Genomic DNA, 24,382 nt, shown 5'->3' with positions numbered 1-24,382 from the left:
ATGCAGATGAAGGTGCATATTATGGCAGATTAGAGGGAAATAAATGAGAGGAGTAATTATCTTTATCATTGATAAAACAGATGGAGTCAAAGATTACTAAATGGAAAACAGATGGGTCATATGTGTGATAACAATCAAAATATCAAAATCTGGTGAATTTCTTATCTGGGCATTTTATGTAAAGTTCACTGGAGAACTGGCAAGTAAATCATCCCCTCCCTCTCTGTCCCTCCCCCACCCTAGTCTTTGTACTAATTTTACTATCGTCCTGTTAAGTTCCTCTGTCCATATTATCTCCTTGTTACCTATCCCACAGCCAACAATGGCCTATTATGTGCCCCACATTTCCTTGTTTATCATTGTTTTTAGCATTCCTTCCATTAAATTCTCGTAAGTACTGTCTAGGTCTCTCGTTCCCCTTTCCTGACTCTCAAGTCTGAAGAAGGGTCTCGACCCAAAATGTCACCCATTCCTTTTCTCCTGAGATGCTGCCTGACCCACTGAGTTACTCCAGCCTTTTGTGTCTATCTTCACACACTACATGTCAGCTATCAATTTCAGTGAAAGGCAATACCAGCAGTGACTATCATTGAATTAAATCAGCTTCGAAAATGGATGCAAGTTAAATGTTTTTGTCGCAAGCAAGCTGAGATCATAATTAAAATTATCTAAGGGTATGTTTGCATTTGGTAGGTACTTACACTCCCGCAGTTTGGATGTCCATATGACTTCATCTGACTCTTTGTCCATCAGTTTCAGCTGAAGATCTTCTCCTTGTTCTAAATATACTTCAAAGTAACTTTTACATTTAAAAGATGTCATGTCCATGAATTCAATCTCCTAATGAGACATAAATAACATATTATAATATTTTATTCAATGGAAAGAAAATGGCACCATCTCAGACTTCACAGTGGCATAGCTAGTCGAGCTGCTGCCTCACAGTGCCATGGACGCACGGTCGATCCTGATCTCTGATGCTTTCTGTGTGGAGTTTGCCCATTTGGGTTTCCTCCGGGTGCTCTAGTTTCCTCCCACATCCCAAGGACATGCAGGTTAGTAGGTTGCCCTTAATGTGTGGCGAGTGGATGCAAACGTGCAATAGTATAGAACTAGCGTGAACGGGTGATCGATGGTGGGTGTGGGCTCATTGGGCTGGAGGGCCTGTTGCCATGCTGTATCTTTCTGTCAATTAACGATCGAGTACATGCACTTGACAATAAACACGCGTTTTCAATGGTGCAATATCCTCTTTGCCTACAGAGAGACCAATAGTTTGTCAGAAAATTGTGAACAAGTTCTTCATAGACAGACTTATGATTTTTTATTACAAAGGGCACAATAGAAAAGGTAAGAGTGCTTGGGATTTCTGAATGAATATTAATGATAACTTAAAGGGGCTGTCTCACTAGAGCGACCTAATTGGCGAGTTTAGAAGCGTTTAGGAGAGTTTGAAAAAATGTCATGTTGAAGACCTCCTTCGACCTCCCTCGACTATGTTGAAGACTATCTAGAGAATGGAGCGGCTGGGCTTGTACCCTCTGGAGTTTAGGAGGATGAGAGGATATCTTATTGAAACATATAAGATTGTTAAGGGTTTGGACACGCTAGAGGCAGAAAACATGTTCCCGAAGTTGGGGGAGTCCAGAACCAAGGGCCACAGTTTAAGAATAAGGGGTAAGCCATTTAGAACGGAGACGAGGAAACACTTTTTCTCACAGAGTTGTGAGTCTGTGGAATTCTCTGCCTCAGAGGGCGGTGGAGGCCGGTTCTCTGGATATTTTCAAGAGAGAGTTAGATAGGGCTCTTAAAGGTAGCGGAGTCAGGGGGATATGGGGAGAAGGCAGGAACGGGGTACTGATTGGGGACGATCACATTGAATGGCGGTGCTGGCTCGAAGGACCTAATGGCCTACTCCTGCACCTATTGTCTATATCTACGACTACCTTCGACTACCCTCGATTACCTACGACTAACATGCCGACCTACTATGACCTATTATGACTAAACCTAGTAAAAAAAAGTATAGATTTTTTCCATGGCGCCCTTTTATTACTCGCGGGCATTTTTCAACATATTGAAAAATACGCCGTGACCCAGCTGAGGCCTCGAGTACACGCTACACACGGGCCAAATCTGCCACTACACACGGGTACTACTCTCGAGCATGAAGGAGAGTTACAAAGACCTCCTACGACCTTGTGTCGACCGTGCTGTGTGTATGTCGAGGGCAAACTCGCCAGAACTCGCAGATTAGGTCACCCAAGTGGGACAGCCCCTTCAGACAAACCCCAACAAAACCATACTGCATAGAACCTAATTTCATTTGACCTTAATGAAGAGGAAAGAAAGATGCTTGATTCTGAACTCTTAAGCCTTGGTCATATTAATATGCCTAATCAACTGTTAAAATACTTCAGGCAAGCACCAGGCATCGTAATGCCTCTAATTGGATGCTTGAGGGTGAGAAATGGTAAATCACCGCAGGAGTTAAGAGCACAAAGCAATTTAAAGGACTGGGCATCAACAGATTTGTATTTGCTGCAATCAAGCAATTTATTTTGTTAGAAAGCTCCTTGCGACTGGCTGCAGGGTGAAGAACAATTGTATCTTTCCTAAGGCAGAGTAAGTGCTGCAGAGAATGGTCCCAATTATTGGCCACTGGCAGAATAGAAGTCGGGAGCACATCTGTTTTCATTAACATTGAAGCAGGGTCCTATAATCTGAGGAAGGATATTTCTGGCACTGGGGAGGGTACAGATGAGGTTTACCAGAAGGATTCCTGGGGATGATTAGGTTAACAAATGAGAATCGTTTGATGGTTCTAGTCCTGTATTCCCTGGAGTTTATAAAGATGAGAGGTGGGGGGATGATCTCATTTAAACCTACCGAATAATGAAAGGCCTAGATAGAATGGATGTGGAGACAGTTTCCAGTAGCAGGGGAATCTGGGACAGGAAGGCTCAGCCTCTGAATAAAAGGATGAACCTTTAGAATGGAGATGAGGAGGAATTTATTTAGCCAGAGGAAGGTGTATCTATGGAGTTCATTACCACAGATGGTGGTGGAGGCGAAGTTATTGGGTATTTTCAAAGCAGGATTGACAGGGGCGGCATGGTGGCAGAGAATTAGAGTTGCTGCCCCAGAGACCCAGGTTCAATTCTAACTACGGGTGCTGTCTGCACGGAGTTTGCACGTTCTCCCCGTGACCAGCGTGAGTTTTCTACAGGAGCTCCAGTTTCCTCCCACACTCCAAAGACGTACAGGTTTGCCGGCTTATCGGCATAATAAAATTGTAAATTGTCCCTAGTGTGTGTAGGATAGTGTTAGTGTGCGGGGAACGCTGGTCGGGGTGGACTCAGTGGGCCGAAGGGCCTGTTCCCCCCCCCCGCTGTATCTTTAAACTTTCAACTAAACTAATTGATAGGTTCTTGATTAGTAAGGATGCCAAAGGTTGTGGAGAGGAGGCAGGAGAATGGGTTTGAGAGGGAAAGATAGATCAGCCATGATCGAATGGTGGAGCAGATTCGGTGGGCCGAATGGCCTAATTCTGCTCCTATGTCTTATGGTCCCGACCCAAAACATGTTCTTCAGATGCTGCTCTAATGCTCCACTACTGGAGGTGATGAGCATGTGAATGAAAATTAGTTGCAGGGCCACTGGGAAAAATGATGCAGAGGAATGGGAGTACCTTGCTGAGAGCCAGCATGGACCCGATGGGCCAAATGCCCTCTTTCCTTCCATAAGTCATTTCCCATCCCGGAAGACCAGCAGGTGCAGAAGCTCCTAACATGAACAACAAGGAACCTCTAGAAACAGGAGCCCCTTCTTCAGGACCATGAAGGAGTAGAGCTGTGAACACATCAGCTTGCTCTGCAATACAATGTGACTGGACCAGGCATGTGAAGTAGATGCAACTTGAAACAAGAGTGGGGGACATTGCCATTTAACTCTCCATCAAAGACTAACTGTGTGCAAATACAGCCGAAGCCAGAATAAACAATGAAACATGGATCAGATGAACGAATGGCTCTTTCATTCCCATTCTCCAAAATCAACAGTCCTCTGACACATTCTCGCAGCCACGGAGAATAGTAAAATTGTACTCAGCATCCTTGCAATTCCCTCCTCAGTTGATGTACAATGAAGAACTGATGACTTGTCTGCTATTAAAGATACCGTTATCTTTAGTAGTTCCTTTTTTGCAACATTTATTCCAACCAACATTTCACATTCATCTTTCTTTACTACTTTGCAGAACTGTGATGACAGCTGCAAAGTAATCATAAAGCACATTTCCCACATAGTTTATCTCTGCACTTCAGTTTTCTTGCAGCCTCCAAAGAGCTGTGATGGCCCCTTGGCCATTCTTTTGCTCTTGGTTCAGAAAAAGTGCTTCATTTGGTTTCCTCAGTATAGCCCACTGAGGCTTTTCCCTGGGGCCATCAAAGCCATCCATCTAGTAACCGACACTGTCCTGGCCTGGATGTCTACCCTTGCTCTACAACTTTAGGCTGTGCACGCCATACGCAAAAAGAAGAAGAAACGCTGCATTGGAAATGACATCAACAATTTCAGCTCAGAGTTCTCCACCGATGCGATGCAAGTTCCCACACTTGTGACAATATAACCTAACAATCTTTACGGGCAAGATGCTGGAGTAACATAGAAAATAGTTGCAGGAGTAGGCCATTCGGCCCTTCGAGCCTGCACCGCCATTCAATATGATCATGGCTGATCATCCAACTCAGTATCCTGAACCTGCCTTCTCTCCATACCCCCGATCCCTTTAGCCACAAGGGCCACATCTAACTCCCTCTTAAATATAGCCAATGAACTGGCCTCAACTACCTTCTGTGGCAGAGAATTCCACAGATTCACCGCTCTCTGTGTGAAAAATGTTTTTCTCATCTCGGTCCTAAAAGATTTTCCCCTTATCCTTAAACTGTGACCCCTTGTTCTGGACTTCCCCAACATCGGGAACAATCTTCCTGCATCTAGCCTGTCCAACCCCTTAAGAATTTTGTAAGTTTCTATAAGGTCCCCTCTCAATCTTCTAAATTCAAGCGAGTACAAGCCGAGTCTATCCAGTCTTTCTTCATATGAAAGTCCTGAGATCCCAGGAATCAGTCTGGTGAACCTTCTCTGATGGCAAGAATGCCTTTCCTCAGATTAGGAGACCAAAACTGTACGCAATACTCCAGGTGTGGTCTCACCAAGACCCTGTAACTCAGCAGGTCAGGCAGCATCTTCGGAGGAAAAGAATAGGCGACGTTTCGGATCAGAACCCTTCTTCAGACTCAGGGGGGCGGGAAACTAGAGATATGAACAGGTTCAGAAGGTTCTGGTTCTGATTAGTCTGGACATTTTCATACCTCCAGCTTCCCTCCGTCCTGGCTCCCAGTCTGAAGAAAGGTCTCGTCCCGAAATGTCATCTATTCCTTTTCTCCAGCGATGCTGCCTGACCCAGCCGAGTTACTCCAACATTTTCTGTCTATCTTTGGTGTAAACCAGCATCTGCAGTTCCTTCCAACAAAATCTTTACCGGCTGTTCTCAAAGGAACATACTGCATGCAGTCTTGCGGTTACAGGGAGTGTTGCTGCAGAATGAATGGATGCATTTAAGATGGGGCTGGCCGGGGGAGGCGCTAATCTGGAAAATATTCCCAGGAAGTCACAAGTGCCTGGTCTGTACCTGACTAATCCTGGTCAGGCTGATGAGGTGAGTGTTTGCAAGCGGCATGTTCTTTCTTCAGTATGGAGTTAATGGGACCTTCCTAACACAGCAGTGCACAGAAAATTGTGAGATGGAGCAGATATCAGCATCAGCAGCCTTGGATTGTCTTAAATTTGGAATATTGTGGGCAATTGTGGGTCCCATATCTGAGGAAGCATGTGCTGGTGCTGGAGAGGGTCCAGAGGAGGTTGATTAGAATGATCCCAGTAATGAGTGGGTTAACATATGATGAGCGTTTGATGGCACTGGGCTTGTACTCGCTGGAGTTTAGAAGGATGAGGGGGAACTTACACCGAATAGTGAAAGGCCTGGATAGAGTGGATGTGGAGAGGATGTTTCCACTAGTGGGACAGTCTAGGACTAGAGGTCATAGCATCAGAATGAAAGGACATTCCTTTAGGAAGGAGATGAGGAGGAATCGCTTTAGTCAGAGGGAGGTGAATCTGTGGAATTCATTGCCACAGAAGGCTGTGGAGGCAGAGATAGATAGATTGTTGATTAGTACAGTTGTCAGGGGTTATGGGGAAGGTAGGAGAATTGGATTGAGAGGGAAAGATAGATTGGCCATGATTGAATGGCGGAGTAGACTAGATGGGCCGAATGGCCTAATTCTGCTCCTATCACTTATAAACAGAGGAGAGTGGTTTGAGCTGGGACGTTCACCATCCACGATACAACTTGCCTGAAACTCACTTCTGTTGAAGTCAATGTGACCACTCAGCCCATGTTGTCTAATTCAACCCTCCCATATCTTAAATATCAGGGCAAAAACACGGCAAACAAACATACTATGTTCTCCTGTTTCAGCATTATTAATTCTAGTCTTTAGTGTCCTTTCACTAATTTAATACATACATACGGGCAGCACGGTGGCGCAGCGGTAGAGTTGCTGCCTTTAGCGCTTGCAGCGCCAGAGACCTGGGTTCGATCCCAACTGCGGGTGCTGAGTTTGTACGTTCTCTACGGAGTTTGTACGTTCACCCACGTGGGTTTTCCCTGAGATCTTGTTTCCTCCCACATTTCAAAGGCGTACAGATTTGTAGGTTAATTGGCTTGGTATAAGTGAAAATTGTCCCTGGTGTGTGTAGGATAGTGTTAATGTGTGTGGATCGCTGGTCGGTACAGACTCGGTGGGCCGAAGGGCCTGTTTCCGCACTGTATCTCTAAAACTAAATCAAAGGTTCCCAGAGTTTGCCTACGTTAAAGAGATAATCACAGCTCACAAGTTGGCAGCAATCGGTGAGGGGAAGTATGGATGTAAAGAGACTATTATTGTTCTGCGTGTAGCAAGTTATAGGCCAAGGAGAAAGCTGAAGATTAAACATGTAAGCACCACATAATGCAGAGTTGGAATATAATGAGTAAGCTATCTAAATCAACATATGGACAATCTGACTTAAAAACCTTAAACACAAGGGACTTTTAATACAAGATCTGAAAAAACTCATGCAAGTATGGGCTTTCAGAAAGCTTCAAAGAACCGCTGACACGTTTAAAAAATGCAAACTTTGTTATGAACAGCATATTTGTAGGGAAGTGAGTTTCACAGGCAATATGCAGCTGATCTTTGCTTCTGCAGCCCCAAGTTCGAAAACATCTGATGTACAGAATGCTGAAGAATCATCCCAGGTTAGTCATAGCTCAGGTGTAACAGACCCGTTTTATTAATATTATTATTAATAAGCATTCATAGTTGAAGGTTCAGCACTTATGTAAATAATCTAGACTGACACTTAATTCGAGAGAGGGAATCTTCTCAGAGATGCTGGGATCTCTTTATACATTCTCATTCTGAAACCAAGGGTGGCAGAAAATCGGTGCTGGATCTATAGTATATTTCCCAAGCACAGCAATTATTTAATTGCAGCCCAAATTTAGAAATTTAGATGCGCATGTGCAGTACTTTTGCTTACTTGCTTTTTTACAGACAAAAAACATACATGATTTCAGTATATTTTAGATCATAATTCTGGAAAACAGCTGCATTTTGAAATGGTGTATTGTGTTTGTATAATGAAGGAACTGCAGATGCTGGTTTACACCAAAGATAGACACAAAATGTCGGGGTAACTCAGCGGGACGGGCAGCATATCCGGAGAGAAGGAATGGGTGATGTTTCAGGTCGAGACCCTTCTTCAGACTGAGAGTCAGGGAAGAGGGAGGCTAAAGATAGATGCAAAATGCTGGAGTAACTCAGCGGGTCAGACAGCACCTCTGGAGAAAAAGAATAGAAACATAGAAAATAGGCGCAGGAGTAAGCCATTCAGCCCTTCGAGCCTGCACCGCCATTCAATATGATCATGGCTGATCATCCAACTCAGTATCCTGTACCTGCCTTCTCTCCATACCCCCTGATCCCTTTAGCCACAAGGGCCACATCTAACTCCCTCTTAAATATAGCCAATGAACTGGCCTCAACTACCTTCTGTGGCAGAGAATTCCACAGATTCACCACTCTTTGTGTAAAAAATGATTTTCTCATCTCGGTCCTAAAAGACTTCCCCCTTATCCTTAAACTGCGACCCCTTGTTCTGGACTTCCCCAACATCGGGAACAATCTTCCTCGGTGATGTTTCGGTTAGAGACCTTTCTTCCGACCAGAGATATGGAAGAGTAATGTGTGAAAATGGCAGATCAAAGCAGACGATGATCTAGGAAATGTAGACTGGTTCATTGTTAGCTGTGGGGAAGGTCGCAACGAGCAGCTGTATAAGTATACCGTATAGATACAGGAAGCTCTGAATGCAAGTTATTTGAAAGAAGTCTGTAATTATTTGCTGCGACGTACCTCAGGGATTATCTCTGCGGACGGTTCGCTCAGGAGTCGATATGTTTTGCCGCTGGTCAGCTTTTTGTAGCAAGCTGTGGGCTTATCGATTTTCACAGATTTTTGTTTTGTGTGTTTCTCTGCCTTTATGATGTCCTGAAAAATGATTGTGAGTAGTCAGTCACACTTTTTAATTCTTTTATATTTCCATCAATTATTAACTAATTGATGCACTCGATTATGGATGAAATATTATTGATACTTAATGCAAGATGCACATATCAAAAAGCAGAAATACTCTCGCTATAATAGACCACAAGGGGGGGGGGGAAGATGGTGTCGTTTATTACCGAATGTCTGCTACAACTGAAGAAGAGGGTTAATATGTACAGGAGTAATGGAAAAACAGCCAATAAATATACAATATGCCATAAACAGCAAAAAGGACGCAAAATACACAAGACCTTGGGATGGCAGAGTGGTACAGCAAAAGAGTTGCTACCTTACAGAGACCTGGGTTCGATCCTGACCTCGGGCGCTCCCAGTGTCAGCGTGGGTTTCCTTCGGTTGCTCAGGGTCCCTGTTGCGTGACGGAGATGTGCAGGTTTGCGGTTTGGTTGGCTGGTACGGGTCGCTGGTTCTATCCTGCGCACCGTGAGTTGGCCCCTGTGTGTGGGGGAGCTGGGGTGAGCGTGGACACCCGGGGGGGTGGGGAAGCCACGTTGTCACAACGAGGGTATCTGTCTTTGCAATGTGGGAGGAACCACTGTGCTAGCTCTATTCTATACACTGTGACTTGTCCCTAGTGCAGAGGATAGAACTAGTGTACGGGGTGTTCACTGGTCAGCGTGCACTCTGTGTTCCCATGCTGTGTCTTTAAACTAAACTAAGCTAACATGGTTCAAAAACACTATTCAAATGGGTAGTTCTCTGAAGTATTCAAAACAGTTTCTAGATGTTATTTTATAGATACTGTATGAGAATAGGTCCATCGGCCCACCAAATCCACGCCGACCAGCGATTACCCCATACACAACACTATCCCACACATTAGGGACAATTTTTGTCAAAGCCAATTAACCTACAAACCTGCACGTCTTTGAAATGTGGGAGGAAACTGGAGCACCCGGAGGAAAGTACGCGGTCACAGAGAGAAGGTACAAACTCCGTACAGGCACCACCCTTAGTCAGGATCGAACCTGGGTCTCTGGTACTGTAAGGCAGCAGCTCCACCGTTGCGCCACTGTGCTTTGTAGTTGTATACACTATATTAGTACAGTAGTAAGGAAGGCCAGTAGAAGAAACAGAGCAATGACAATGTACAGTGGACAAAATGTGTAGGAAGGAACTGCAGATGCTGGTTTAAACCGAAGATAAGACACAAAAAACTGGAGGAATTCAGCGATTTCGGAATCATCTCCGGAGAAAGGGAATAAGTGACGTTTCGGGTCGAGACCTTTCTTCAGACAGTCTGAAGAAGGGTCTCTACCTGAGACCCTGTACCTGTATTTGTAAAACAAAACTCAACCAAGAATCACTCCATCCATCCACCTAGTGGCCATTCCGTGAAACAACAAACTCGGTTTGCAACAGAAGATAGATACAGAAAGCTGGAATAACTCAGCGGGACAGGCAGCATCTCTGGAGAGAAGGAAAGGGTGACATTTCGAGCTGAGACCCTTCTTCAGACGAGTCAGGGAAAAGGGAAACGAGAGATATAGACGATGATGTAGAGAGATAAAGATTCGGTCGGCTGTACCCAAAATCTGTTATTATGCATCGATAATCATGTATTAATTATCTTGTCGCTGACTGATGGGCACGCCACAAAAGCTTTTTACTGTACCTCTTTGCACGTGACAATAAACTAAACTAAACTAACGAGGTCTGTTATTGCGAGGGTTTAATGTAATAAGGTTGACGCTGAATAAAGAGATTTAGAAGTGTTCCATCAGAAAGGAAATGCCACCAAATGTTCAACAGTGGCAGGAAAGATTGAAAAACGTATACTTGATGGAAAGTATAACGGCTAAACTCCAGTTGAGGACTGATGCCTTCAATATTATATGGAAACCAGTACTATTACAAATGCCAGGATTGAGTAAGGATATGAATGGATGAGTTTGCTCTGGTGCCTGTGAATAAGATGCTTTTACGATAGAATGTTAAGAGGATTTGATGCGATGCCAATAGGGGTTAGGTGATTTGTATTTTGTCATTCTGCGACTGTCTTTTGCGTTTCTTTGTTTTGTCTGTATGTGTATTTTGTTATGTCAATAAATGTTGAGCTCAAAAATAAATAAATAAATAAATACATAAATAAATAAATAAATTAATAGATGGATAGATTTAAAAAAAAAATAAATAAAAAATAAGTGTTCCTACCTTAATTACAGAATCATTGTTTGCTGCTATGTACACATGAAACAGTAAGGACTGATGGTCATTAATGACTTTGTAAATCAGCACCGCTCCGTGATGTTGCACATCCTGGGAAGAGCTCTGGAATATTGGTCCAACAGGCGACAAAGAACTCACATTCCACTGAACATGTGACGTTGAATGATCGGTAACTGGCTCTATTTCAGCATCCTTGTCCTTTATGTGTAAAATTTTAAATTTTAAATCAGATGAGCTATCTGTGAAAAAAAAAATTATTATTATAAAGATAAAACATTTTTTAGTCATCGTTCCACAAGTACAGTATCAGGAATGTGGTGGTTTGATGCCAGCTCTTGGTTTATACAGGAGAAGCAGGCATCCTAGAAAATAAAGATCTGAAAATCATTACTAGTTGTCATTCCATGCCCATGTATCAATGGCTATAGAGTTCCCGGTCCCTACCCATTTTCACTCGCCCTCACATTCCCTACCCAATCTCTCTGACCTTAGCCTCATCCATTGACAGAGTGAGGCCACACACACAGTGAAGGAACAGAGCCTTATATTCCGCTTATAACTCGATGGCACGAACATTGAATTCTCCAACTTCAAGTAATTCCCCCTTGCCCATCAACTCCCTCTTTCTTTCCCGGACTCCCATTTCTTCCACCACTCCACCATCTCAAGCCCTGGCAACATCCTCCTAAATCTTCTCTGCACCCTTTCCAGCCTGGCAACATCTTTCCTATAACACGGTGATCAAAAACTGAACACAACACTCTGAACGTGGCCTCACCAGTGGCCTCACCAATGCTGCAACATGACCTCCCAACTTCTAAACTCAATACTGAGCGATGAAGGCCAATGTGCCTAAAGCCTGTTTTGACCACCCTATCTAACTGTGATGCTATTTTCAATGAACTATGTACCCGCATTCCCAGATCCCTCTGCTCTACAACACTACCCAGAGCCCTACCATTCAATGTGTAGCCTTGTCAGACTTCCCAAAAGGCAACACCTCACATTTCTCTGAATTAAATTCCATCAACCATTCCCCAGTCCACCTGCCCAACCGATCAAGATCCTGCTGCAATTCATAACCCCATCTTCGTTATCTGTGAAGTTCCTCCAGCATTTTAAGCTTTCCTGCAAACATGTCGTTGCATTGTAATACAGGAGCCATAAAAGTGTTGGTGAGGGAACATAAAACTCTAATTTATAGACGTGTGTTGGAGGATTCTTGCAGACTTTGTAAGTCTATAAAAGGAAACCAGTGAGGGCTACGATCAAACTCATGGATGCATTATTGGTGTTTGCCATACAAAATATTGTCACTCCAAACTGGGTTTATTCTGCCACCTAGTGGAGGACAATGTGGCGTTCAGCGGCAAAGTCTACAAGTAACAAAATTAAGAAAATGCACAATTTATTATATGCAACAAAAAAAATCTCCTTACTTGCTAAGCAGAGAGAGTGAGGGAAGTAAATGCTTTTTAGTCTGGTGGGGTCACTCTTCACATCAAACAGTGGGCCACAGAGTTTCCAGTTGTCTTTCAGAAAGGTGTCATATTTACACCAGGACAGAATTGAGTAAATAATGTCAACTTTATCTGTCACTTCAAATACCAGGCCGGTGGCAACACATTGATAGCTTCCTTCGTGCTGCAACTTCAAACTGTATGTAAAGATATAAAGGAAGATTAATTAAAATTGTCTTCATGCTAACACTCTGCACTCATAAGTGATAGGAGCAGAATTAGGCCATTCAGCCCATCAAGTCTACTCCACCATTCAATCATGACAGGTCTATCTTTCCCTCTCAACCCCATTCTCCTGCCTTCTCCCCATAAACCCCTGACACCTGTTTGTTCAGTCTGGAAAGGGTTTCGGCCCGAAACGTTGCTTATTTCCTTCGCTCCATAGATGCTGCTGCACTCGCTGAGTTTCTCCAGCACTTTTGTCTACCTTTGATTTTCCAGCATCTGCAGTTCCTTCTTAAACACCTGTACTAATCAATTGATTATGTGTACAAAGTTTGTGAAAAATGCCTACCAGAAACGCTCCTCCGAGATGTGTCTTGGTGTTACTTGTTCAAAGTTTTGATTCTGTATTTTAAAGGAAAATTCATTGGAATTGGTCACAACATTTCGCACAGATGCTCGCTCATATTGCAATTCTCATTTTGCCCCTCAATTCATTTTGGAAATTTATAGCATAGAAGTAAATTAAAAATGTTTCTCACCTGATGTCTGTCACAGAATGGACATGGTGACTTGATGTAGAAGCCTATGAGAGAAAAAACAGATTTTTGTTTGTAAAGAAAATAGTTGTATGTAAAATATTGAACGTAAGAATATGAAACGATTGTAACTGAAATGTAAGATTATCTGTTACTTCACAATGTTTACTATAAAAACTGTTACTGTTACTGTAAAGTGTTACTTTAAAAGGCACTTCGACAGGTACATGGATAGGAAAGGTTGAGTGAGATATGGGCCAGATGCAGATAGGTGGAGATAGTGCAGATGGGGCATCTTTGTCGGCATGGGCATGTTGGGCCGAAGGGCCTGTTTCCGTGCTGTATGACTTTATGACATAAGTTACCACGGCAATGCCTCAGGCAGAAATGCATTGGTTTGTCTAATCTCTCTCCTCAAATCTATACAGCGGTAGAATTTCATATCTTTCAGGTAATTAGCACCATAGCCACTATTTGGATGAGAATGGTTGAAGGGGGTGTCTTCTAAATGCATGCGAGCTCACTCACAGAGACCTTCAGAGTTTCTTCTGAGATATGGCTTCAAAACACATTATTTTGATGACTAAATGCTTTATTGTTGATAGAAAACAGTAAGATACATCCGACTCGTTACTACAATCTTCTTCGAACTCCAGCTTATTACTTTAGACATTAGTAAACTCCTCGTGTCTCCGTAACACTGGCATGATCTCCTTTAGATCTTCTACCATGATCACCTTCCCCATCGTCTCTTCAAACACTATCTAAAAACTAAACTTCTGCGCAAGCATCTAAGGTAAAAACACGTCATAAATCCCACCCACAATATAACGGGCAGTCTAAAATTTAAAGGCACATGCCATCATCAAAGACATGCAAAACAGGCCAAATGGCCACTACAACCTATTCTTCCTTCCCTTTGAGAGATCTAATTTTAATCTCTGTGTGATTAAGGTATTAAATCCAACACCCAACAGAAAGATGTTTTTTTATCAAAATTATTTTGCTGAAAATCCCTTTGCCTTTGGGTGGTTTGATATAGCATAGCTCCTGGAGCTACATAAATGGCTAACCTCCTTCGATAACATGTGCCCTGGCACTCTAGATACAAGGCTCTATCAGGCTAGATGCCAATCATACCGGATCATTGTAAAAGCAGATATTTTATTTCAATCAATGTGCCAGTCGTGGAATTGTCTGCTAATACTCGTTCTGCAAATTCCCGTATAAAATATGAGCGCTTAGGATAAGGGATGAGCAACCTATGGAACTGAATCTAATATTTCTCAAGAAAGAACTGTCACCATCGAGAGGTAAGAGGAAAACTGGTTGGAAAACAACGGACAACATCACATGGAGATGTTTGATGGCAACTGTGAACTAATATATGGCATCAACAAACCTCTCACCTGCTGAGGATTATGGGCATTGTTGGAAAAACAGCCCAACCCAAAATCTAAATTCTCCAGTGGAATAAATGATGTGAAAATACATTGAGTTTTAAATAGGAGTCAACAAAAGGATCTGCCTGCAACGTAACATTTCTGCCACCAGTAAATAAAAAATAACAAATAACAATTTTCCAAAGATAATTTTTTAGCTATTCAGGCCATTGGTATATGTTCTATACTATTACTAAAACTCTCATCTTGTCCTCTTCCGGTTTGCGTTGTTCTTAAATTTGTGCAAAAATGGTAGCCTATATCGCTAGGATTTTTCCGCCACCATGCTCACCGTTCTCCACTGCTCCATGCGCAGCAGGTTTTGTTCCGACCGCTGGAATATTGCAAAAGTTATGAAACCTTAAAAAATTGATCTTCTCGCCTGTCATTCACCATGAAGGTAATGCCCCTTCCGGCACCCGCTGTCAATCATCGGGGCGAGGAGAATAAAGCCCCAGAGGTGGGGCGGAGTCCACAAGCCGTGCGGGCAGAGAGCAGCGTGCGGGCTGCCTCTACAGCGACAGCACGATAAGCCGGGAGCTGTTATGTGGAACCAGAAGCCTCTGAGTAAAGTCGTAGTGGGACCAGGAGCTGCAGCGTGAGGCCGAAAGCTGAAGGTGTGGGATGAGCAGTGTGCGAGCTGCATCTGCTGCGACCACCCCTCCTCCCCCCTCCCACGCCCCCCCCCCCACCCCCCCCCCCCCCCCTCCCCCCCCCCCCCCCCACACTCCCCCCCCTCCCCACCACACCCCCCTTCCTCCACATCCCTCCTCCCCCCCCACACACAACCCCTTCATCCACACCCCCCCTTCCCCCACCACCCCCCTTCCCCCCTCCCCTCACCCCACCCCCCCCCCCCTTTCCCCCTCCCCCCTTCCCCCACACTCCCCCTCTTCCCCACCCCACCCCATTCCCCACCCCCCCCCCCCCCACACACCCCCCCCTCCCCCATCCCCCCCCTCCCACCCCCCCCCCCCCCCACCACCCCCACCCCCCCCTTCCCCAACACCCTCCCATTACCCACATCTCCCCCATTCCCCCCCTCCCCAACTCCCTCCCTCACCCCTCCCCCCTCACCACCTCTCCCCCCCCCCCCCCCCCCCCCCACCTCAACAGGTCCCACTTAGTCTAGAATATATATATTAATCATTAAAATAAATTGACCTGGGTGTGGATTTGTGGTTGCTGTCTCATCAGTGCTGCAGTTTTCTGTAAAATATAATGTCATAATTAGCTCTCCTGTGTGTCCATAGAGGAAGGAAGATCAAAACTTTGCATAGCAAAATGTCCTCTAACCAGCTTTAGTTTAGTTTTGGCCTTCTCCAATGGATATGCAGGGAATGGAGGGATATGGATCAAGTGCAGGCAGATGAGATTAGTTTATCGAGGCATCATGTTCAGCACACACATTAAAAAACGCTGCCACTTACGGCTGTGATATTTGGCCATCTTACTCAGTTCCCCTCCGCTGCGCAGGACAAGAGGATTTTTCCCATCGATGAAAAATAAAAGAGTTATTAGTGTTTAAAAAATGTTAAGATTCTCTCTCCTGAAGGCCACGCCCCTTCCGGAGGGACTATAAAACCTGGAAGTGTTGAGTGCATCAGTCAGTCTCTGCTAGATGGGGGACGCGAGAGGGTCCCGTCTCTCATTCTGAGCTGTGAATAACACTGACAACATGTCTACTAAACTGTGAGTGTGGTTTTACTGACCTTCAGTGCCCTGAATGTGGTTTGAAAATGAAAATGTGGTTGGTTTGAAATAAAGCGCAGCAAATGGTTGTTGGTGGTTGGTTAGAAAAAAAGCACAGCAAATGGTTGGTGGTCTAAATTTGACCACTTCCTGTTTGCACTGTATATTGATTTTAGATAAAACGCTACCACTTATGGCTGTGATTTTTGGATATCTTATTCAGTCCCCCTCTGCTCATCAGGTGCAGAGCATTCTTCCCATCAATTAAAAATAATAGCGTTATTAGTGTTTAAAAAATGTTGAGAATCTCTCTCATGTCAATCACGCCATGAAGGCCACTCTCCTGCCGGTGGGAGGGGGAGGGTTTATAAAACCCGGAAGTGTGGATGTGGCTCAGTCTCTGCAAGATGGGGGAGGGAGAGGTCACAAATCTGTGTGAGCTGTGAATCAATTGAACACACTGAATGTCTACTGAACTCTGAGTGTGGTGTTTATGTGGTATTTTGTATGGTTTTATGGTGGTTACACCCTGCATGAAATGGTATGAAACTGCACTTGAATTTGGTTGTCTTGCACCCTGCTTGAAGTGGTCGGAAACTGCACTTGAATTTAGTGGCCTTGTACCCTGCTTGAAGTGGTATGAAACTGCACTTGAATTTGTTGGCCTTGCATTCTGCTTGAAATGGAATTTCAAGGAATAGCCGTGAGTCAGCTGCCAGCCCACCAGCCATGAGTGAGCTGCCAGCACATCAGGCTTGAGTGACTGAGCTGAGAATCCATTTGGCCCACAATGTCCATACTAGCCCTCTGGAAATCAGTCCCTTCAGCCCACAACACCCATACTAGAGCACCAGAACACCTCCCCTCCTCACTGGCCACCAATATTGGAATTGGTGGAGGTGGAATATTGCGTTGGGGGACCAGCCCTCCCATGTGAACATGGGACCCAACGGGGCCCACTTAGTCTAGTATATATATATATATATATATATATATATATTGGTGTGTGTGTATGTATAGATTCACAAAGTGATACAATGTGGAAACAGGCCCCTCGGCCCAACTTGTCCACACTGGCCAACATGTCCCAGCTACATTAGTCCCACCTGTCCACATTTGTTCCAAATCCCTCCAACCCTGTCCTATCTATGTACCTGCCTAACTGTTTCTTAAATGTTGGGATAGTCCCTGCTTCAACTACCTCCTCTGGCAGATTGTTGCATACACCTACCACCCTTTGTGTGAAAAGTTACATCTCAGAGGGTAGCTATGCCTCCGATCCTCGATTCACCTACTCTGGGCAAGAGGCTCTGTGCACCTACCCGATTTATTCCACTTCTGATTTTATACACCTCAATAAGATCACCCATCATCCTCGTGCGCTCCAAGGAATAGAAATAGAGACCCAGCCTACCTAACCTCCCCCGACAGCTCAGACCCTCAAGTCTTGGCAACATCCTTGTAAATCTTCTCTGTACCCATTTCAGCTTGACATGGTGCTCGGAACTGAAGAAGGGTCTCAACCCAATACATCGGCGATTCCTTCTCTCCATTGATGCTGCCTCACTCGCTGAGTTTCTCCAGCGTTGTCTACTTTTGATTTTTCCAGCATCTGCAGGTCTTTCTTAAACACAATACTCTAAATGCAGCCTCACCACTATGTACATATAAATATATATGTATATATGTGTGTATATATATATATACACACACACACACACATAACTACTTTTCATTTGTTATATTGTGTACAGAGTGCTATGTACATATTCTGTCATGCTGCTGCCAGTACGAATGTCTTTGTTCTTTTTGGGATATGTGACAATAAAACACTTGGCTCTGCTGCTGCCCTCCTGCACACTGCAGAATGTGCCCATCAACGCTCGCCTGCCGAGACTGAGTTAAGGGAGGACAGATTTACAGGACAGCCAGATGATGGCACTCACCAATGGCAGGAGGAACCTGATAGAAAGGAGCCACACATCCCTCACCCTGGACATGAGGAGACTGTACCAAGCTCTGTGCTAATGACAAAACAACGTGCAAAAATTCTCAAATGCCCCATAACATTCACTCTTTCTTTCACATTCTTAAAACACACTCATTCACAGTGTCATTTTAGCCAATACAGTATCTTCAGAATAGACCTCGCTCAATGTGCTAATCCAGTTATTTGAGTCAGGCTACAACTAATAATGATTTCCAGAAGCTAGAAATGTTGTCTTGTTTCTCAGTCAAAAGTTGCAACAAGAGCTTTTCCAGAACCTTAGACCTGATCAATGAAATCAATTTGTCACTGCTGTCCAGCCTTGCTCAATCCTCATCGTTAATCCTCACTGTAGCCACTGCCTTCACATTAATAAACCTGACACCTGCTTCATCTTGTATCAGTCGCAGAGGCTGAATACCATCAGGGCAAGCTGCTTTCCCCATTTATAAACCATACAAATGGCCCACTTAAGAACACTTTGCGGTCAAGTGTGCTAATGGATCTTTGGATCAAAGCATCACAAAGTACCAGGGCTCCTCGATAAGGTCAGAGGGGTACTTAATAATCTCTTGACTGAATAGAGCACTTAGAGAGCAGCCACATTTAGTGTTCACGCCACTTGATCAAGACATACAGTCAGTGGCCGCTTGGTCTCATTTCAAATTACATCTGCACTATACCAACACAGCCCATTTGGAATATCGATCTATTCAGTTACTGGCCTCATTTATTGATTTGACAGCCAAACGTGATCCTGGTGATCCCATGGAGATTCTGCAAAGGAAACAGAGGAGTCTCAGTTCACAGGGTGATGGCTCTGCCAATGGGATCTAAACTCAACATGGGTAGGAATGAGCTGCAGATGCTGGTTTACACCGAAGATAGATATAAAATGCTGGAGTAACTCAGTGGGTCAGGCAGCATCTCCGGAGAGAACTCATCATAGTGTCGTTCTAGCTACCAGCTGTTATCAGGTAACGGAATCATCCTACCACAGCTAGAGAGCAGTCCTGAACTACAATCAGCCCCTCGGACTACCTTTGAGCGGACTTTACTGGCTTAACCTGCCGATAAATGTTATTCCCTTATCATGTAACTGTACACTGTAAATGGCTCAATTGTAATCATGTATTGTCTTTCCACTGACTGGTTAGCACGGAACAAAAGATTTTTGCTGTATTTCGGTACATAGAAACATAGAAAATAGGTGCAGGAGTAGGCCATTCGGCTCTTCGAGCCTGCACCGCCATTCAATATGATCATGGCTGATCATCCAACTCAGTATCCTGTACCTGCCTTCTCTCCATACCCCCTGATCCCTTTAGCCACAAGGGCCACATCTAACTCCCTCTTAAATATAGCCAATGAACTGGCCTCAACTACCTTCTGTGGCAGAGAGTTCCAGAGATTCACCACTCTCTGTGTGAAAAAATGTTTTTCTCATCTCGGTCCTAAAGGATTTTCCCCTTTATCCTTAAACTGTGACCCCTTGTCCTGGACTTCCCCAACATCGGGAACAATCTTCCTGCATCCAGCCTGTCCAACCCCTTAAGAATTTTGTAAGTTTCTATAAGATCCCCCCTCAATCTTCTAAATTCTAGCGAGTACAAACCGAGTCTATTCAGTCTTTCTTCATATGAAAGTCCTGACATCCCAGGTACACTTGACAAAAACTAAACTAAGGAACTGGAGACGCACTGTTACTAGTATCTGTGGAGTGCATAATGATTGCAGTCTTGGGAGCATCATGCTGTAAGGAGGTTTGCCCAAAGCGAATTCTCGTTTCAGCATTTAAGAGGGAACTGCAGATGCTGGAGAATCGAAGGTTACACAAAAAAGCTGGAGAAACTCAGCGGGTGCAACAGCATCTATGGAGCGAAGGAAATAGGCAACGTTTCGGGCCGAAACCCTTCTTCGAAGGGTTTCGGCCCGAAACGTTGCCTATTTCCTTCGCTCCATAGATGCTGTTGCACCCGCTGAGTTTCTCCAGCTTTTTTGTGTAACTCTCGTTTCAGCATTGTTTGATTTCTCCAAAGCCGCCGAGCTCGGCCCTGAAGACCAGAGAGTCGAGGAGGAGGGAGCCGCTGGCGATGACGGACGCGAGGAGTGGGCGTAGGAGAGGGACCAGGGTATTGCCTTCCAGGTCGGCTGCAGGAGGTGCCCCCGAGACACAGAGGCGGCCGGGCAAGGAGAGGCGGACCGAACTGGTCGAAGGCGACGGCTTATCTGGATCGGGGGCACCCCAGTACATCCAGCATGTTGAAACATATAAGATTGTTAAGGGCTTGGACACGCTAGAGGCAGGACACATGTTCCCGATGTTGGGGGAGTCCAGAACCAGGGGCCACAGTTTAAGAATAAGGAGTAAGCCATTTAGAACGGAGACGAGGAAACACTTTTTCGCACAGAGAGTGGTGAGACTGTGGAATTCTCTGCCTCAGAGGGCGGTGGAGGCAGGTTCTCTGGATGCGTTCAAGAGAGAGTTAGATAGGGCTCTTAAAATTAGCGGAGTCAGGGGATATGGGGAGAAGGCAAGAACGGGGTACTGATTGCGGATGATCAGCCATGATCATATTGAATGGCGGTGCTGGCTTGAAGGGCCGAATGGCGTACTCCTGCACCTATTGTCTATTGACCGGACTTTAGAATATGGTGACGGGTGCAAGAATTTCACAGTGTCTTGCATACGTGGCAATAAAGAACCATTAAACCATTGATTGGGTACCTACATGTGGCCTCATGACATGGCTGCCTACATCCCCGCAAATGGACAGGCTTACAGCCCTCCCCTTTGAGTTTAGTTTAGTTTAGAGATTCTGCGTGGAAACAGACTCTTCGGCCCATCGAGTCTGCGCCGACCCATGATTCCCACACACTGGCACATTCCTACACACGCTAGTGACAATTTACATTTAAGCCGAGCCAATCAACCTACAAACCTGTACGTCTTTGGAGTGTGGGAGGAAACCGGAGAAAACCCACGTGGTCACGGGGAGAACGTGCAAACTCCGCACAGACAGCACCCGTAGTCGGGAACAAACACGGGTCTCTGGCGGTGTAAGGCAGCAACTCTACCGCTGCGCCACCGTGCCGCCCTGCAAGAGTGATCATGTCAAACTTATCCAAGGCAAAGGAAAAGGATGTCACGAGAAATAGACTTTGTGCTCTTGCAAAGCATGACGTTAGTATAAGGCACCTCCAATTACATGGAAACAGTACAGCATGGGAACAGGCCCTTCGGCCCACAATGTCCATACTGAAGAACTTTTTCCATGAGAAGAACTTTTTTCACACAGAGAGTGGTGAATCTCTGGAACTCTCTGCCACAGAGGGTAGTTGAGGCCAGTTCATTGGCTATATTTAAGAGGGAGTTAGATGTGGCCCTTGTGGCCAAGGGGATCAGGGGGTATGGAGAGAAGGCAGGTATGGGATACTGAGTTGGATGATCAGCCATGATCATATTGAATGGCGGTGCAGGCTCGAAGGGCCGAATGGCCTACTCCTGCACCTAATTTCTATGTTTCTATGTTTCTATGAACATGACACCAAGTTAAACTAATTCCCTCTGCCTGCACATAGTCCATATCCCTCCATATCCAATAGGCCTATCCAAAGACCTCTTGATTTACACTATTGCATCTGTTTCCACTAGCACGGGTTTCATGCGCCCACCACTCTCTGCATGGAAACTTGTCCCGCTTTATGTCGACATTCACCTTGCACTTTGTGGTGAGTGATTTGTGAACACTCAGTGTGGTCATGAGGTAAGGGGAAGAAATGGAGGGATGAAAGGTGTGAGCAGAACCTGCAGACACTTACATTAAATGGCTTCTCTCAGCATGAGCGGCACAAAGAGATCAGCAAACAACTTCAATGAAATAAAATATAATTACAAGTCCTCATCTCAATGTCTCAGCCAGTTCAAACAATGGTCCCTGACGAGCACTTGGAGCAGTGAACATCACGACTGACTGAACCATAATCTACTTACTAATGTGGCTCTCAGTTTTTGTGCTTTCGAAAGTAGTTTGGAAGCCTAACCATCTTGTTGTAATGCTTCCCCTGGTGCTGCTACCTGACTGCTGGAAGATCAACTCTTTTCATGGCTTTTAAGATACAGTTGCCCATGATGGACTCATGATTAGACATCTGGTTCAAGATTAAATCTGTTCCTGTAGTTGGAAAAGCTGAAGCTAATTAACCCACGATATTGGGCGAAAACTTTGGTTCGCAAATAAAAAGTGAACTTGGGTCAAGTGGCTTCAGTTTGAAATGTCCTTCCTATTACAACCACGGGAACACATTTAATTTCCACCTGAGTTATTAAGTCTTGCATTGTTCAATGGCAAAGAAGTCTTCGGACACAACTGCATAACTATAGATAATGGGCTGGGACATATTCATTGCAAGTTAGCCTCAGGATATTTAAGTAGATTATTGTAGATGGTAACACTCGGTTTCTTTACAAACAACGTCTGTTCCACTGCGATATGTCCTCAAGGTATGCCTACTTTGAAGAAGTTCTCCTTCTCTCTCCAACATCATGTTCTGCAACATCCTCTCTCATAGAAACATGGAAAATCAGTGCAGGAGCAGGCCCTCCAAGCCAGCACTGCCATTCAATATGATCATGGCTGATCATCCAAAATCAGTACCTCGTTCCTGCTTTCTCCCCATATCCCTTGATTCCATTAGTCCCAAGAACTATATCCAACTCTCTCTTCAATACCCTCTCGCTGCTCTCCCTCTGTGATCTCTCATTTCCCTTTCCCCTGACTCTCAGTCTGATGAAGGGTCTCGACCCGAAACGCCACCTATTCTTTATCTCCAGAGATGCTGTCTGACCCGCGGAGTGACTCCAGCTTTTTGTGTCCATCAATGGTTCTTAGCATTGGGACACTGGAACTGACATCTCTTGAAGTTCATTCTGAAGTGTGTGCAGCTGTGCGCTCAAGGAATGTGGTCATTGGACATTGCAAGACCAAAGAGTGTGTTCAGAAAGCACAGGAGCAGCTCTGTAAACAATCCACCAAACTCTCAACAGCGTAGCGATATCAACAATTGAGCAACGTAACCATAAACACTCTGCCTCTCACATGCAAGTACATGTCATGCCTATTTAAAGTATGCAAAATTACAGTCCAGGAGCCAAGAATATCAAAAGCTTTCCGTGTCAGCCATATGTAGTCTCATGTTATGCAATCAAAAATACCACAAGCAGGAAATATAACATTCAAGAACTTAAACTGCAGAGCAAGCAGGAAGTAGCCCTGTGGGTTTGCTCATTCATCCATGTAATTCTCTGCATCAATGTTATCTCCCCCTTTCATGAAATCCAAAAGGGGTTAAAATTGGATTGATCTTATGATAATTTCCCATCAGCAAAAGCATTTGCCTAACAAATAAGTGAAGATAAAACCAGAACTACAAATGCTGGAAATCGAAAAACAAACACACAATGCTGGAAATGTTCAGCTTGCCAGGGAGCATTCTGTGGAAGAGAAACCGAGTTAACATTCCAGGTTACACAAAAAAGCTGGAGAAACTCAGCGGGTGCAGCAGCATCTATGGAGCGAAGGAAATAGGCAACGTTTCGGGCCGAAACCCTTCTTCAGACTGATCGGGGGCGGGGGTGGGTGGGGACAAGAAAGGGAAAAGGAGGAGTAGCCAGAAGGCTGGGGGATGGGAGGAGACAGCAGGGGGGCTGAGGAAGGGGAGGAGACAGCAAGGACTAACAAAATTGGGAGAATTCGATGTTCATGCCCCCGGGGTGCAGACTCCCCAAACGGAATATGAGGTGCTGTTCCTCCAATTTCCGGTGCTGCTCGCTGTGGCCATGGAGGAGACCCAGGACACTAACATTCCAGGTATTTGACTCTTCCTTGGGAGTGCTGGTGCAGGATTCCCAAAAGGTTCATTTGCAGATTGATTCGGTAGGAAGGAAGGCAGATGAATGCAACGTTAGCACACATTTTGGGTGGACTAGAATGTAAAAGCGGGGATGTTGTACCCATACTCATACTTGTATTTGTGCAATGACATTAAAGTTGAATTGAATTGAATTGAATTGAATTGAATGTTATGCTGAGGCTTTATAAGACAATGGTCAGGCCTCATTGGAAGTATTGTGAGC

General features: G+C 44.7%; 1 protein-coding gene across 2 annotated transcripts in view; it reads right to left on the bottom strand.

Moving 5' to 3' along the window:
• si:dkeyp-97b10.3 (NACHT, LRR and PYD domains-containing protein 1b allele 3) overlaps positions 1 to 24,382 on the bottom strand; it is an 84,673-nt gene that overhangs the window by 20,809 nt on the left and 39,482 nt on the right. For both annotated transcript variants that reach the window (XM_055646364.1, XM_055646365.1), the window contains exons 7-13: positions 15,732 to 15,776; positions 13,129 to 13,172; positions 12,939 to 12,991; positions 12,344 to 12,561; positions 10,890 to 11,143; positions 8,526 to 8,660; positions 702 to 840 (exon numbers count right to left, since the gene is read on the bottom strand). In XM_055646364.1, the coding sequence (XP_055502339.1) occupies positions 702 to 840; positions 8,526 to 8,660; positions 10,890 to 11,143; positions 12,344 to 12,561; positions 12,939 to 12,991; positions 13,129 to 13,172; positions 15,732 to 15,776 (888 nt within the window). The remainder of the gene's footprint in view (positions 1 to 701; positions 841 to 8,525; positions 8,661 to 10,889; positions 11,144 to 12,343; positions 12,562 to 12,938; positions 12,992 to 13,128; positions 13,173 to 15,731; positions 15,777 to 24,382) is intronic.

Source organism: Leucoraja erinacea, chromosome 14, assembly GCF_028641065.1.
Source record: "Leucoraja erinacea ecotype New England chromosome 14, Leri_hhj_1, whole genome shotgun sequence".
Lineage (NCBI taxonomy): Eukaryota > Metazoa > Chordata > Chondrichthyes > Rajiformes > Rajidae > Leucoraja > Leucoraja erinaceus.
Note: the sequence above shows the minus strand (reverse complement) of the source record. Positions and strands in the feature narration are given on the sequence as shown.